Source organism: Gossypium hirsutum, chromosome D09, assembly GCF_007990345.1.
Source record: "Gossypium hirsutum isolate 1008001.06 chromosome D09, Gossypium_hirsutum_v2.1, whole genome shotgun sequence".
In the NCBI taxonomy this organism is placed as follows: domain Eukaryota; kingdom Viridiplantae; phylum Streptophyta; class Magnoliopsida; order Malvales; family Malvaceae; genus Gossypium; species Gossypium hirsutum.
Genome location: NC_053445.1, coordinates 47,170,152 through 47,183,265, shown reverse-complemented (window position 1 = coordinate 47,183,265; position 13,114 = coordinate 47,170,152). Strand labels below are relative to the sequence as shown.

The 13,114-nt window shown below is 33.4% G+C and overlaps 3 protein-coding genes across 8 annotated transcripts; 2 read left to right on the top strand and 1 right to left on the bottom strand.

Moving 5' to 3' along the window:
• Positions 1-2,189: 2,189 nt before the first annotated feature.
• Positions 2,190-4,501, top strand: LOC107892852 (GDSL esterase/lipase At5g03610). Its single transcript, XM_016817888.2, has 5 exons — positions 2,190-2,388; positions 2,479-2,694; positions 2,776-3,047; positions 3,357-3,672; positions 4,029-4,501. Exons 1-5 carry the CDS (start codon positions 2,328-2,330, stop codon positions 4,256-4,258), a joined length of 1,095 nt encoding a protein of 364 aa, XP_016673377.1. The 5' UTR covers positions 2,190-2,327; the 3' UTR covers positions 4,259-4,501.
• Positions 4,502-5,804: 1,303 nt separating this feature from the next.
• LOC107890897 (26S proteasome regulatory subunit 6B homolog) lies at positions 5,805-9,323 on the top strand. Its single transcript, XM_016815491.2, has 6 exons — positions 5,805-6,450; positions 7,863-8,093; positions 8,189-8,347; positions 8,458-8,610; positions 8,802-8,885; positions 8,993-9,323. The coding sequence occupies exons 1-6, from the start codon at positions 5,950-5,952 to the stop codon at positions 9,125-9,127; spliced, it is 1,263 nt and encodes a 420-aa protein (XP_016670980.2). The 5' UTR covers positions 5,805-5,949; the 3' UTR covers positions 9,128-9,323.
• A 449-nt stretch (positions 9,324-9,772) lies between these two features.
• LOC107890899 (phosphopantetheine adenylyltransferase) lies at positions 9,773-12,834 on the bottom strand. Of its 6 annotated transcripts, none has more exons than XM_016815495.2 (8): positions 12,716-12,834; positions 12,546-12,591; positions 12,011-12,131; positions 11,831-11,902; positions 11,157-11,216; positions 10,649-10,743; positions 10,249-10,318; positions 9,773-10,153 (listed from the first exon to the last, which is right to left on the bottom strand). In XM_016815495.2, the coding sequence occupies exons 3-8, from the start codon at positions 12,128-12,130 to the stop codon at positions 10,097-10,099; spliced, it is 474 nt and encodes a 157-aa protein (XP_016670984.1). In that variant the 5' UTR covers position 12,131; positions 12,546-12,591; positions 12,716-12,834; the 3' UTR covers positions 9,773-10,096. The 6 variants fall into 6 exon arrangements, with proteins under 6 accessions (XP_016670984.1, XP_016670981.1, XP_040956963.1 ...); XM_016815492.2 differs by having other exon boundaries at positions 9,773-10,115; positions 12,716-12,828; XM_041101029.1 differs by having other exon boundaries at positions 9,773-10,115; positions 11,831-11,921; positions 12,716-12,827.
• Positions 12,835-13,114: the final 280 nt, after the last annotated feature.

The following is a 13,114-nucleotide window of genomic DNA, read 5'->3' as shown; positions in this document are numbered from 1 at the left end:
CTCCATTTGATTTATGAATTCGATCATTGATGCAAAAATAACTTTTACACCTTTAATAAATTAGTTATAGTCGTTGACTTAATGCTGGGCAACCAATCTCTCCTTACTTGTTTAGGGTGAGTTTGGATGTGCGGTGTGTTTACTTGGGGTTAGTGTAAAAACAGCGGTAGCGGTGAGATTAGATACTATAGCGATACTGTAGCGTGAGACAAAAAGTAAGCTAAACGCACCGCACCGCACCCAATCGCCCATCCAAGCCCACCCTTAGTAACCAAGAGGCAGTTCATTTGAAATTACAAATCTAACCGATAAATAACGCTGTAACTCAGGACTCAAGATTTACCTTATCGATAGCATTAAAAATAAGAAATACTGAAATCTAACCAGCAAACTCACCTTAGTAAAGTTTATTTAAGTTGGATCACACGCCCGCACCGTATAAGCGTAAACTACGATATAAGCGAGTTATGCAAATCGTTACTAGTATACGACTTTAATTATTTTAATTGAAAAGATAATCATTCTAAGCTATCAAAACCAGCCAAATATTAACAGATTTGAGCATTAAAATAAAACAATCTTTTTATACAAACAAAATGAAACAATTAATTACCTTACTTTGTAACAATATAATAATTCTTGCTTCATCTTTAATCTTAAATGCTTGTATTATAATTATAAATGGATATTCTTCCTTTATTCATCTTTACAACTTTTAATTGAAATTATAAAAAAATACTTTTTGTTAGAAAAAAATAAATAAGAAAATTGAAAAAAATAAAAAAAAATTAGTAAATATAATGAATTTGAATTTGAGTTACGTAAAATATTTTTATTAAAATTTTAATATGTCTCCAAAATACAACAAAATCATCAATACTCCAAATATAATTATGGAAATATTTAATAGAAAAGTGTTTTATATACCTACCAAATAGATGCATTTTTTCACGAGATAATTTTTCATAAGATTATATTGCTTTTGAAGACAATTTTATATAAAATTATACAACACAACTAATAATGAATAATCATATTTCAAATTCTAATTACTTAACTATTTTAGATAATAAAATATTATTACTTATCAATATAATAAACTCCATGAAAAGATATCAAAATGGTTCCCTACTTCCACAACACCATCACTTGTAGATTTTCCTCAACAACAACTCAATAATAACAAAAACCTATAAAATTTAAGATAACACGGGTCCAAATCGACACATGAAATCATTTATTGTTCTAAAATACTCTCAAAACAGAAATAGATTAAGAAGTTGACGAAGAGTCACCCACTCTCTAAGAACTACTGGTGGTCAGTGGAGTTTTAACAAACGGCAGGCACCGTCATCTATCTATCACAACTTGTGAAGACAACAAAGATATTTACAAAATAGATCTACAAGTTGAAAAGAGAGAATACATGTGTAGAAGGAGGAAAAAAAAGGTTAATGGGAGAAGAAAAAGGCGGACAATAACCAACCCAGAGACTAACACCGTCGCTGAGCAAAACAAAATATAAGAAGCAAATGACTTAAAAAAAAAAAGAAAAGGAGAAGTTTCTTTAATCTTAAATGATTATATTATAGTAATAAATTAGTATTCTTCCTTTATTCATCTTTACAACTTTAAATTGAAATTTAGAAAATAAAAAGAAAAATGTTAGTAAATATGATGGATTAGAGGTGCTTAGAATACTTTTATTAAGATTTCAGTATGCTCTAACATACAAGAGAATCATCAATACTCCAAGCACAATCATGAAAATGACTAATAGAAAAATATTTTATATACCCACCAAATAGGTATATTTTTTCACTAGATTACTTTTTGTTTTTGAAGATAACTTTTCATAAGATTATATAAAGTTATACAGCAAAATAATCGTATTTTAGATTCTAATTGTTTAATTTTTTAGATAATAAAATATTATTACTTATTATCATTAAGAATTAGTATCACTTTAAACTCCATAAAAAAATATCAAAGTCGTTCCCCGGCTTCCACAACAACCTTCATTTGTAGATTTTCCTCAATGGCCTTATGATAACCAAACGATACAACCTACGTCCTATTCTAATGCTTCGAAGTAAAAAATTTCCTAGTCTATCATTTAGCCAAGTCAACTTAAGAGAAATATACGCATGTTAGAGAAAAATATAAGTTTAAACTCTTGATTAAGCCTTACGTATGTTCCACCATATAACCTCTAGAAATTATTGGTTTACCGTTCATCTTCCAAATATCAATTCTCAAGCTTAAGGTTATCCAAACCAAACCATTTCCTTTCCTTTCTTTTCTTTTACCCAAAAATTTTCTTTTCCATGGACACTCAAAACTCTCTCTTCTCACTCTTTTGTTTCTTCCTAGTTTGTTTTTTCTCAGGTAATAAGAAAACAAATTAATCCCATTTTCTGCTTCATTTGCAAGGAGTTTTTAATAATTTCTTTTGATGGTTAAACAATGGGATTGTAGGTGAACAAGAAGTTGTTGAAGGTAGGAGGTTGCCTTGGACATCATCACCCTTTGGTTTTAGACCAAAAATGTTGTTTGTGTTCGGAGATTCCTATGCTGATACAGGGAACACTAAGATAGCAGAGACAAGATCTTGGAAATTCCCTTACGGAATTACATTTCCCGGGAAACCTTCTGGTCGTTTCTCCGATGGTTTTGTTTCCACTGATTACATTGGTAAAATATTAATTTCTATCTTTATTACATATTAAGAAAAGCAAATTAAGACTAAATTGGGAATGGTTTTTGGAGAAGCAGCGGGGTGCTTGGGAATGAAGACACCGATACCGTACAGATGGAGGGAACAACTGAGTGAGCGAGTGAAGGATGGATTGAACATTGCTTATGGAGGTACAGGTGTGTTCGACACGATGGTTGCGGAGCCAAACATGACCACCCAAATCGATTTCCTACAACAGCTTCTCCACGACTCAGTCTACACTAAAAGGAATTTGAAAACTTCAGTCGCATTTGTCAGTGTTGCAGGCAACGACTACGCCACTTACAATGCCAAAAACGGTTCTGCACAGGTAATAAAACCATATCTGTTTTATTTATAGTTGGTGATGACTAATTAAACTAAATTATTCAGGCTCCTTTTACAACCAAAACAGAAAAAGGAACCAACATTATTGTAGTTTTGATGGAAGCCATAAATAGTTGGCTGCATTGTAGGTAACTCGGAATAAATGTGAAATACAGCTACAAGTATTAGAATTTACGAGAAAGGATTATATTATAAATTTATATTATGGGTGAATTTGAGATTTAATTTTTTTATTTTTATAAATTTATTTTTATATTTTATATTTAATTGTTAAAATCATGAAAATTTATAGGATTTTCCGGCCTTCATGGAAAGCCTCATGAACCAACTTATGGTGAATTTGAAACGCATCCATGACATGGGAGTGAGGAAAATAGGCATCACCTCACTGCTACCATTGGGTTGCCTCCCTAGAAACACCGCCCCATTCTCCTTTCAACACTGCGACGATACTTACAACGCCCTCGTTGACCTTCATAACCAGCTCTTGCCTCAAGTTGTCAACATCTTGAACCAACAAACCAACACCTCCAACAGCCCCTCCTTCTTTATTCTTGATCTTTATAATGCCTTTTGGACAGTTTTCAATCGGAATGAAACTTATCAAGGTAAATATTTTATTTAACTCTTCATTGTTAGCTTTTTGTCTTAAAAATAGATTAATCAAATATTCAATATATCACATATTATTAGGTCTTTCTATGAGTAACCGTGAGCTAATGTTAAATATCAATTTGAATATGACATGAAACGTATTTAAAATATATTATTGAATTTTAAATGAGTGTACATGTTATATAAACAATTTGAATCGAAACTAACATTTAACACTTAAGCTGACGAAAAGACTTAATTGATATAATACTAATATGTTTAATATTTTGAATCAATTTGGAGTTTGAGACGTTTACTCATGAAGTACAATTAGCTTTAAATTTTGATAATACTTTTCTTTTTATTGTAGGAAATGATCCAACATTTGAGAAGCCATTTGAGCCATGTTGTTTTGGAGTAAGTGGAGGGTTTAAATGTGGAAATGTAGATGAAAATGGGGAAAACAAGTACACACTTTGCTCAGACCCTAGATCCAAATTCTTTTGGGATGGAGTTCACCCTACAGAACAGGGGTGGTACGTTGTATACAAAACTCCTGCATTTCAAAACAGTCTCAAGCAATTTTATGGTTTGACTTAGGGACTTTGCAATGTTTACTTTTGCCTTTGGTATCTCTTGAGATCCCTTTTGTAATAATCTCTTTGTTCAATCAGTTGTATGAAAGCTCTTCACTGTTATTACCATTTGTATTGGGTTCTAAAATTGTTTGGCTGCAAGATTCTTGTACCTAATGAAACAACAGCAAAAATGTAACCCAATTGTTTTATGTAGGGTTTTTAATCTATGTCTATGGAAGAATCAATTACGGAATTACAATATAAATTTTAATTTAACTCCATTCAATTCAAAATAAATTTAATAATACTCTTTTATGTATAAAAACAAGAGAATGACCGAATCCTTATAAAAAGTTCATCCGCAACTTCAAAAGCAATCGATAGGTCAATCTTATAGAAATGAGATAATATAGTACTAGGGGTAAGCGTTCGATCTAATTGAATGAAAAAGTTTTGAGTTAATCGAGTTGACGAATCCTATTTTATCATCTTAACTCGATTTGAAATTTTTGTGAATCGAGTTGAGTAAAATAAAATTCGAGTCGAATTGAATCGAATCGAGTGAAATTGTTCGAGTTAAATTAAAAAATTAAACGTGTTAAATTAAAATCTTGTTAAAATATAACTAATTTCATGTTGGAACACATAAATTTGAAACCATATATATTTGAAAACTTCTTCAAAACAAAGTAATAAAAAATTAAGATAGGTAAACTTGGATTATTAATTTATTTATTTAGGTCCAAAAATTATTAATTTAGAATATTTTTAAAATTTTAATTTTCTTTATATATTTTTTAGAATAATTTTAAAAATATTATATAAAATTTGGAAATTTTATAAATATTTTAAATTTTTTTATAATTTTTATTGAGAGATATCAATTTGTTCATTTTCGAAATTGACAATTATCAAATGATTATTTACACTAATCTATTATTCGAATTGTAAAATTTAATTCGATTCGAACTCGTAATTTGAATTATTTATTCGAGTTGACTCAAATAACTCGATTCGACTAACTTGAAATTCAATTTTTTTTCGATTTTTTGAATCAAATCGAGTTTTGTTCACCGTTATATATCACTCTTAAATTCAAATACTCCAATTTTCTTTTAAAAAAATTGATATTTAGAATTACATGAAATTAAACCAAACATTCAAATTAACAAAGAAGAAATGTATAAGTCCAAACTTCATCCATGATAAAATGCTTCACCCATAATATTTATATTCGAAAATACATGTCGTTTTGAACAAACTCTATACCATTTTGAACAAACACAATTAATATTTAATTATTTAATTTTTCAATTAACAGAAATTAAATTACTCTAAACATTTTTAAAAAAAATTAATTTATTCAATTTTAAAATTAAAAAAATTGAAGAAATATTTTTATCAAAATTAAGTAATCAAATGTAATTTTAAATCCAAGTTAGAGGTGAAATTAACCTTTTCAAAGATTGGATAACCCACCTGACCCGATAGGCCAGACTTGATTAGAGTTGAACTTGGACAAAAATTTTCGCATTTCAACTCGGCCCGACCTAAATTCAATCCGACCCTGACCAGGGACACCTGTACATGGAGCCATTTTTGCTGCCAGTATATAATAAACAAAGGTCTCCTTTATCCCATTCGATTTTTATTTAACTTCTGTTGTGACCTTTTCTTGTTCTTCAATCCAAACTCAAAAGTCTGAGAAAGCAAATGGCAGCCTCAACGGTGGTGGCGGAACCGAAATCCTCGGCAGAGCCACCATTCCCCGCCACAAGAACCGACCTCGGCAAGTGCCTGACAATGGACCCTCCCTTGGGTGCCGATGAGGACGATCTGTACAGTAGGCTGAAATCCCTTCAAAGGCAGTTGGAGTTCATAGACATCCAAGAAGAGTACGTAAAGGATGAGCAGAAGAATCTCAAGAGAGAGCTTTTGAGGGCTCAGGAGGAAGTCAAGCGAATCCAGTCGGTGCCTTTGGTCATCGGCCAGTTCATGGAGATGGTCAATCAGAACAACGGAATCGTCGGTTCCACCACCGGCTCCAATTACTATGTTAGGATATTGAGCACCATTAACAGAGAGCTGTTAAAGCCCTCGGCTTCTGTGGCTCTTCACCGACACTCCAATGCCCTTGTCGACGTATTGCCTCCCGAGGCTGATTCCAGTATTTCTCTGCTTAGCCAATCTGAGAAGCCCGATGTTACTTACAATGTCAGTTTCTTATCTTCTTTCTTTTAATTTCTTCTGTTCTTCTGTTTGGTAGTTTATTGATTTATTTTTAGGATATAGGCTATCTGTTTGCGATGATTGATTGGGATTAGGTCCTTTTTTTTATTATACCTTGCAGCCTCAATTCTTGTGTTAATCGATTTGTTTGGGTGTGTAGTTAAAAAAAAAAAACTAGGATTTTTGTATGCCACTGTCGGGAGAAATGGGGTTTTGGGTTTGGCAATTAGATAAGGTTAGTTTTGCTGAAAAGTAAGAAGAATTGAATAGTATTTGAGTCTTTTTTCTTTTTACATTCTTAAATAATTTGATGTTTGAATTTGAAGCTACCATATGTTAGACAAAATTTGCACCTTTCATGAGCTCCTCTGTATTGGTTTATTGGACTTTTAGCCAGATTAACATAAGCTTGGAATATAAAGTGAAGCAAATTCCATCTGTTACATGGGGAAATTAGCTTATTTGCTTTCTTTCTGTATCCTTAATAACTAAAATAGGCTTCAATATTCCAGGGTTGGCCTAAAATTTTGGGTTGTGTCACTAGTTCTTGAATAGGAGTGTCAAAAGAGACATTTGTGTTCGCACGTTATTTGGATTCGAATCACAAAAAACTCAAGCTTGATACAGTATTTGTCAAGCTGAGTTTGAGCTCAAGCAACTCAAGATAATGAGAGAGTCGAATTTGAGCAACTTAATACCTGCTTCGAGTAGCTCGCAAGCCCCATTGAGCATTTTATATATAGTTTAATATCCAAAATTGTATGTGCAAAAGCTTAATTTGAGCTTGAGCTCAAGTATGGGAATGGAGTAAGTGAGATTAATTGAGTAGTTCGATCATATCTCAAGCCAAGCTCAATCTTAGAAAATAAAACACTATCGAGCTTGAGCCATGTTTGGGTATAGATTACAGCCCTATTCTTGAATAATGAAACTATGTTATTTTAAAACTGATGGGTTCCAAACTGAATTTGTGCCATTTTCAGTGGTTTCTTAAATTTCACATGTAGAATGAGTGGAAGGATAGTATTTTCATTCTTGAGTGGTTATTTATTTCATTTTAAAATGTTCTTGTCGTTTCACTGGTTACTATATTAAAACAAAGCAAGGGATGTTTTGAGTATCTTACATGATTTGTAGTCGTTTGTGTCTTTCTAATATTGTAAATTTAATTTCATTTTTCAACTATTTAATTTGAACCAACTACATATTTGAAATTTAAGATTCTTGTATTATTTTGATTTGGGGATAAGTTATTGTCAGGGTTAGTCCTCTGCTGTAATAGACTAAACAGACTCTGTTAGAGTACATATCTTCCTTTCTCGGAATAAAAATGACAATTGTTATGTTTTGGTGGTTGTTCCCTGTATCTGAGACTTTGTTCTCTTCTATTCACTTAGGATATTGGAGGATGTGACATTCAAAAGCAGGAAATCCGTGAGGCTGTAGAGTTACCATTGACTCATCATGAGCTTTACAAGCAGATTGGGATAGACCCTCCTCGTGGTGTTTTACTCTATGGCCCCCCTGGCACTGGGAAAACAATGCTCGCAAAGGCTGTTGCTAACCATACAACTGCAGCCTTCATTAGAGTTGTTGGATCTGAATTTGTTCAAAAATATTTGGGCGAGGTAAGGCTACAGTTCATGTTACTCATATTGTTATTTAGTGTCGGTTCTCTTCTTCTGTTGGCGGATAATAATCTTGAGCATTGTTTCTGTTTCAGGGCCCACGGATGGTTCGTGATGTGTTCCGTCTTGCTAAAGAAAATGCTCCTGCTATTATCTTTATTGATGAGGTGGATGCCATTGCTACTGCTAGGTTTGATGCCCAAACTGGAGCTGATAGAGAAGTTCAGCGAATCCTCATGGAACTTCTGAATCAGGTATGTATGACTTAAGGAATTTCTTGACGTGATTCTGCAAGGTACAGTATCATTCAAAATGTCTGAGGAAGTTGAAATTTACTTAACCATTTTCTCCAAACTATTTCTAGATGGACGGATTTGACCAGACTGTGAATGTTAAGGTCATTATGGCAACCAATCGAGCAGACACTTTGGACCCTGCACTTCTTCGTCCTGGAAGGCTTGATAGGAAGATTGAGTTCCCTTTGCCTGATAGAAGGCAGAAGAGGCTTGTTTTCCAGGCAAGTAGGGCAATATGTGTATTTTCTATGTCCATGTCATTATTGTCACTAGTACATTTCAGTGTGATTGGTGATTGTTTCTAGTTGTGTATTTTCCTTTCATTCTGTTTATCCATCCTGGTTAGATGAGAGTAGGAAAGGTTGCATTTTGTTTTGTTGGCTGTATTTAAGGTGATCTTTACCTTTCACAGGTTTGCACTGCTAAAATGAACCTAAGCGATGAGGTTGACTTGGAGGATTATGTTAGTCGGCCTGATAAAATTAGTGCTGCCGAGGTTGGTTGTGAATACTATCTATCATAGCATCCTATGTGTCTCTCTTTCTAGATTTGGCCTTGAAATCTTTTTCACTCATTATTGGAATGCATGTTGGAATCGGACAGATTGCTGCCATCTGCCAGGAAGCTGGAATGCATGCGGTTCGCAAGAACCGATATGTGATACTTCCCAAGGACTTCGAAAAGGGTTACAGAACGAATGTGAAGAAGCCTGACACTGACTTTGAGTTCTATAAATGATTAATGAATATGGAGTGCGATATGGATATTGAAAATGGAGTTTTCAAGATCGGTGAACGTTGGTTGCTGAAGCTGATGTACAAATCAATTTAAGTTATAAACTATTTCTTTAGTTATATTCGTTTATGGACATAGTTTAACTTGTCAAGTGTTTACCATTGATTTTAGATTTTAAAATTATTATACTTTTACAGCATCAATATTTTTACACTAATTCGTGTTACATAACATATTACAAAATATACAATAAATATTATAATTGAGAAATGTTTTTATAAGAACACAAATTTTACTGAAAACTATTCATTACAAAATATATTATGTAGATCGTAAAAAGATTTGCAGTCAAATGATACATATTATAGCATTTATAAAAAACGATGAGGTAATTTCTTTTAATGACTTATGACTTGTAGATCTAAATTTATCAGAGTGCTTACCGTAAACGCCCTCCCTGGTGGATCTATTAAATTCCAACAAAAAAAGTCGACATTTATTTAATTACAAGAAGAAAGTTGCCACGGATGAACATTTAATATACTTGCTAAGTAGTTCTTGTTTTCTGTTTATGTTATTGTTGAAAATTATTAATGGATGATAAAATTTAGTACTTAGTTCAAGGAAACGATAGGAGCACATATAATCTAAAGAGAAAAGTAAGAACACACCTACTTTATAAATATATTTATTCCTTGAGACTTCATACTAGTGCTTCTCAATTTCATTTAGTAGACAGTATAAAACACATTGTAGAATGTGATAATGATATGTACATCCATAGCCATTGCAGTAATTGGGGAATCTCTTGTGGACACCTTGCTATAAAAGTCGTTTCCTAACCTTCTCAACATTGGCATGACCTCGACTCATCATCATGCTTACCCTTCCCTTGCTGTTTCTCAGCTTTCTCAGCCTCCAGCTTCCTTAATGTTGTTGAGCTTAGCTTATCTTGGCTACACTCTTCAGAAACTAGATCAACAACTTCAATCTGCACAACTCCATGATACATATAAAGCCAACTCCTTGCTATTTTCGAATACAGAATTTGCTTCAACTTAATATATATATGTATATTCATCCTCATCACATGAACAAAGAAAATGAAACCCGGAAATTCTAACCTTTAGTTGTGAAAGGCCTCTGTCAGCTCTCTTTCTATTGACCGATATTCCACCTGGTATTGTCTCCTTGCTGCAGAGAATTAAAACCAATCAAAGCACGTCCGAGACCATGACTACTTGAGCAATAAAAACAGTACAATATCCTTGGAGATTCAGCTTGCATTAACATAACCACATTTCTATGAACTACAGAAATAAACCCCAATTGGCAAAGCCGACTAGGTTAAAAAACGGAGAACACCTATGAACTATCGACGTATAGCCAGACAAGACTAAAGGCCTGAAAGGCGAACTGACACAACTCATATAAAACAACTATTTTTCTATACACCACACCGAAAAGGAAATGCTCTGTAGGCTTTATTTTACAAGACTAAAAACATGCTGATCAATTACAAACCTGACAACAATGGCATCTAAATTCTCATCAACAATTGAAGGGCCGTATGGATCTGTAATCGGTCCAACATGCACAACCAGCTCAGGTTTGATAGACTGCACAAGTATAAACAAATTCAATACTATCCAAAGACAAGAAGCTAACAAATTATACAAAAAAAAAAAATCCAATAACTAACATCTCAGGTTGAAAGAATGGTGTACTGTGTTATTTTGCTTTCTCTCTTAACTCTTAATTGAATAGATATAGAACACTAGATAGAAGGTGATGCAGTGTCATCTAGCTGACACACAAAATAATGACAGGCAAGGGAAACACATGCAACTTGATACACGCCATCTATATCCATTAACCTTAATGCAGCCTCACTTCAAGCTGGCATAAAACATTCAACTCCAGTTGAATTAAAAAAATGGTGGTGCAATCACAGAAATAAAATGAATTAATCGAATAAATACATTTTCCTGGTTCAACATGCAAGACATTAACAAGATATTCCTTCATTTACCTTTATATAACATTCCACATTATGCATCCTTTCCTCAACGGGCTCTATTAAATCAGAGTACTACAGAAACAAAAAAACGATATATATCATGTAATCTTGGAATTTCAACAGCTTGGAATAAAAATAAAGCATAATATCTTGATGTCTCAAATGGAAAACATCATCTCTTACATTAAAATAGGTCTAAATTTATACGGCAGTGATACAGATTTACTTCAAGAGTGCATTCACTTTTTTGCTAGAATGTAATATCCGTTTGCAAAGCACCTCTTTGAAAGGACCATAATGGAGTAATAACTCAACCAAGTCCGCACTAACGGTTTACCATCATGGACATGTGACAAAAAGCAACAAGTTGAAATACGTATATCTTTTAAATAGTAATGTTGAGGAACAAATAGGGTTTTGGTGCTCATCACAACTCTTACAAAAGGGGATTTTGCAATAAGTAATACAGTCTAGAGAAGGAACTTATATCAAACTACAACAGAGTTCAGACATAAAATTTGTTTCCTTTCAAACTGATTTCAGTTAAGCTAGACAAAATTGCTACTCATCTATCTGAAATTTTCTCGAATGAAAAATCAGTTATCAATGACTAAAACCACATATAATAGCAGTTCATTAGGTTATTACGCACAATCGCCCCTAAGAAAACACAACACAGCATTTACCCGTTTGTTTGTCAACATTGGCCCATCACAAACTCCAACTACAATCCGGCTCCTAGCCAACTCAGTTGATGACTGTTGACAATGCACACTTCTTTTGAAATTTGATCCGTTCAGATGAAAATTTTGAAAGAAAAAGAAAGCTGAAAGTGAGAACTAGAGATTTTTTTTTTAAGTGCTTACTCTGAGGAAGAGACGATGACCATCGTGTAAGCGATCAAACGTGCCGCCAAGAACTACAGCTCCATATGAATTTGGTGGAGAAATCTTTGAATCCACTACTGATTCCTCCAAAATTGCCATTCTGAAAAGCAAAAACAAATATCAGAAAACAAAGGAGACATTTTCTTCTCCCTCCCTCCCTCCCTCCCCCTCTCTCTCTCTTCTCTTCAGAAAATGAAAAGAGTTTGATGATCTTATCCTGTTTTATGTTTGGGGTACGCAAGATTTAAAGGACACCATTATCTCTCTCGTATACTGCCCTTCTTTGGCATGAGAAAATGAATTTAGAATGTCATTGATCAAAGTTACCCGTAGCCATGCCAACTACAGATTTTTTTTTAATGAAAAATGCAACCTTTTACCTTTATGGGATACAGAAAGAATTTCTCCCTTCCACATTAAATCAAACAAATAAAAATAAATAAACCCCACAAGTTTTGGATCCAAACTCCAAACAATTATGGAAAACATGATACTAAAAATTAAAGTTTTGTACCTTTTTCTTCTTGGTGTTTCTAATATTTCCTTGCTCTATCAGATACCTGCAAAGAAAATAATTTAAAATTCGATAAAAACCGCCTTTCCATCCATAGAACGAGAGATAGAACGAGAGAGAGAGAGAGAGAGAGAGAGAGAGAGAGAGAGAGAAACTGCAATATGATTTACAGTGTGAAGTATATGTTTGGTTGCGGGGAAACCGAAGCAAAATGAAAATTTTTGGAAAGGACACCCATAAAGGGAGAAACCCAGTACCATTCTCTAAACCAGTCAAGCGCATCCTTCAAGCACACGTGACATAGAATGACCACGTGTCAAAAACTTTGTTTTTTTAATTAGAATGTTTGTCCGATCCGCTTCCCAGACAAGACAAGGATCTCCCGATCGGTTAGTTAAACAGGTTAAATAAATTAGTGATTTGGTTAATAGTTCGACCAATAACACAAAATCAGATTTTTATAAAGGCTTAGTATTTGGTATATTGGAGAAGTCGTGAATACATGAGTCACGATAGAGTTCTCTTCTAGTCCCTGTATTTTTCTCTATCATTTTGTAATATCGAGAAGT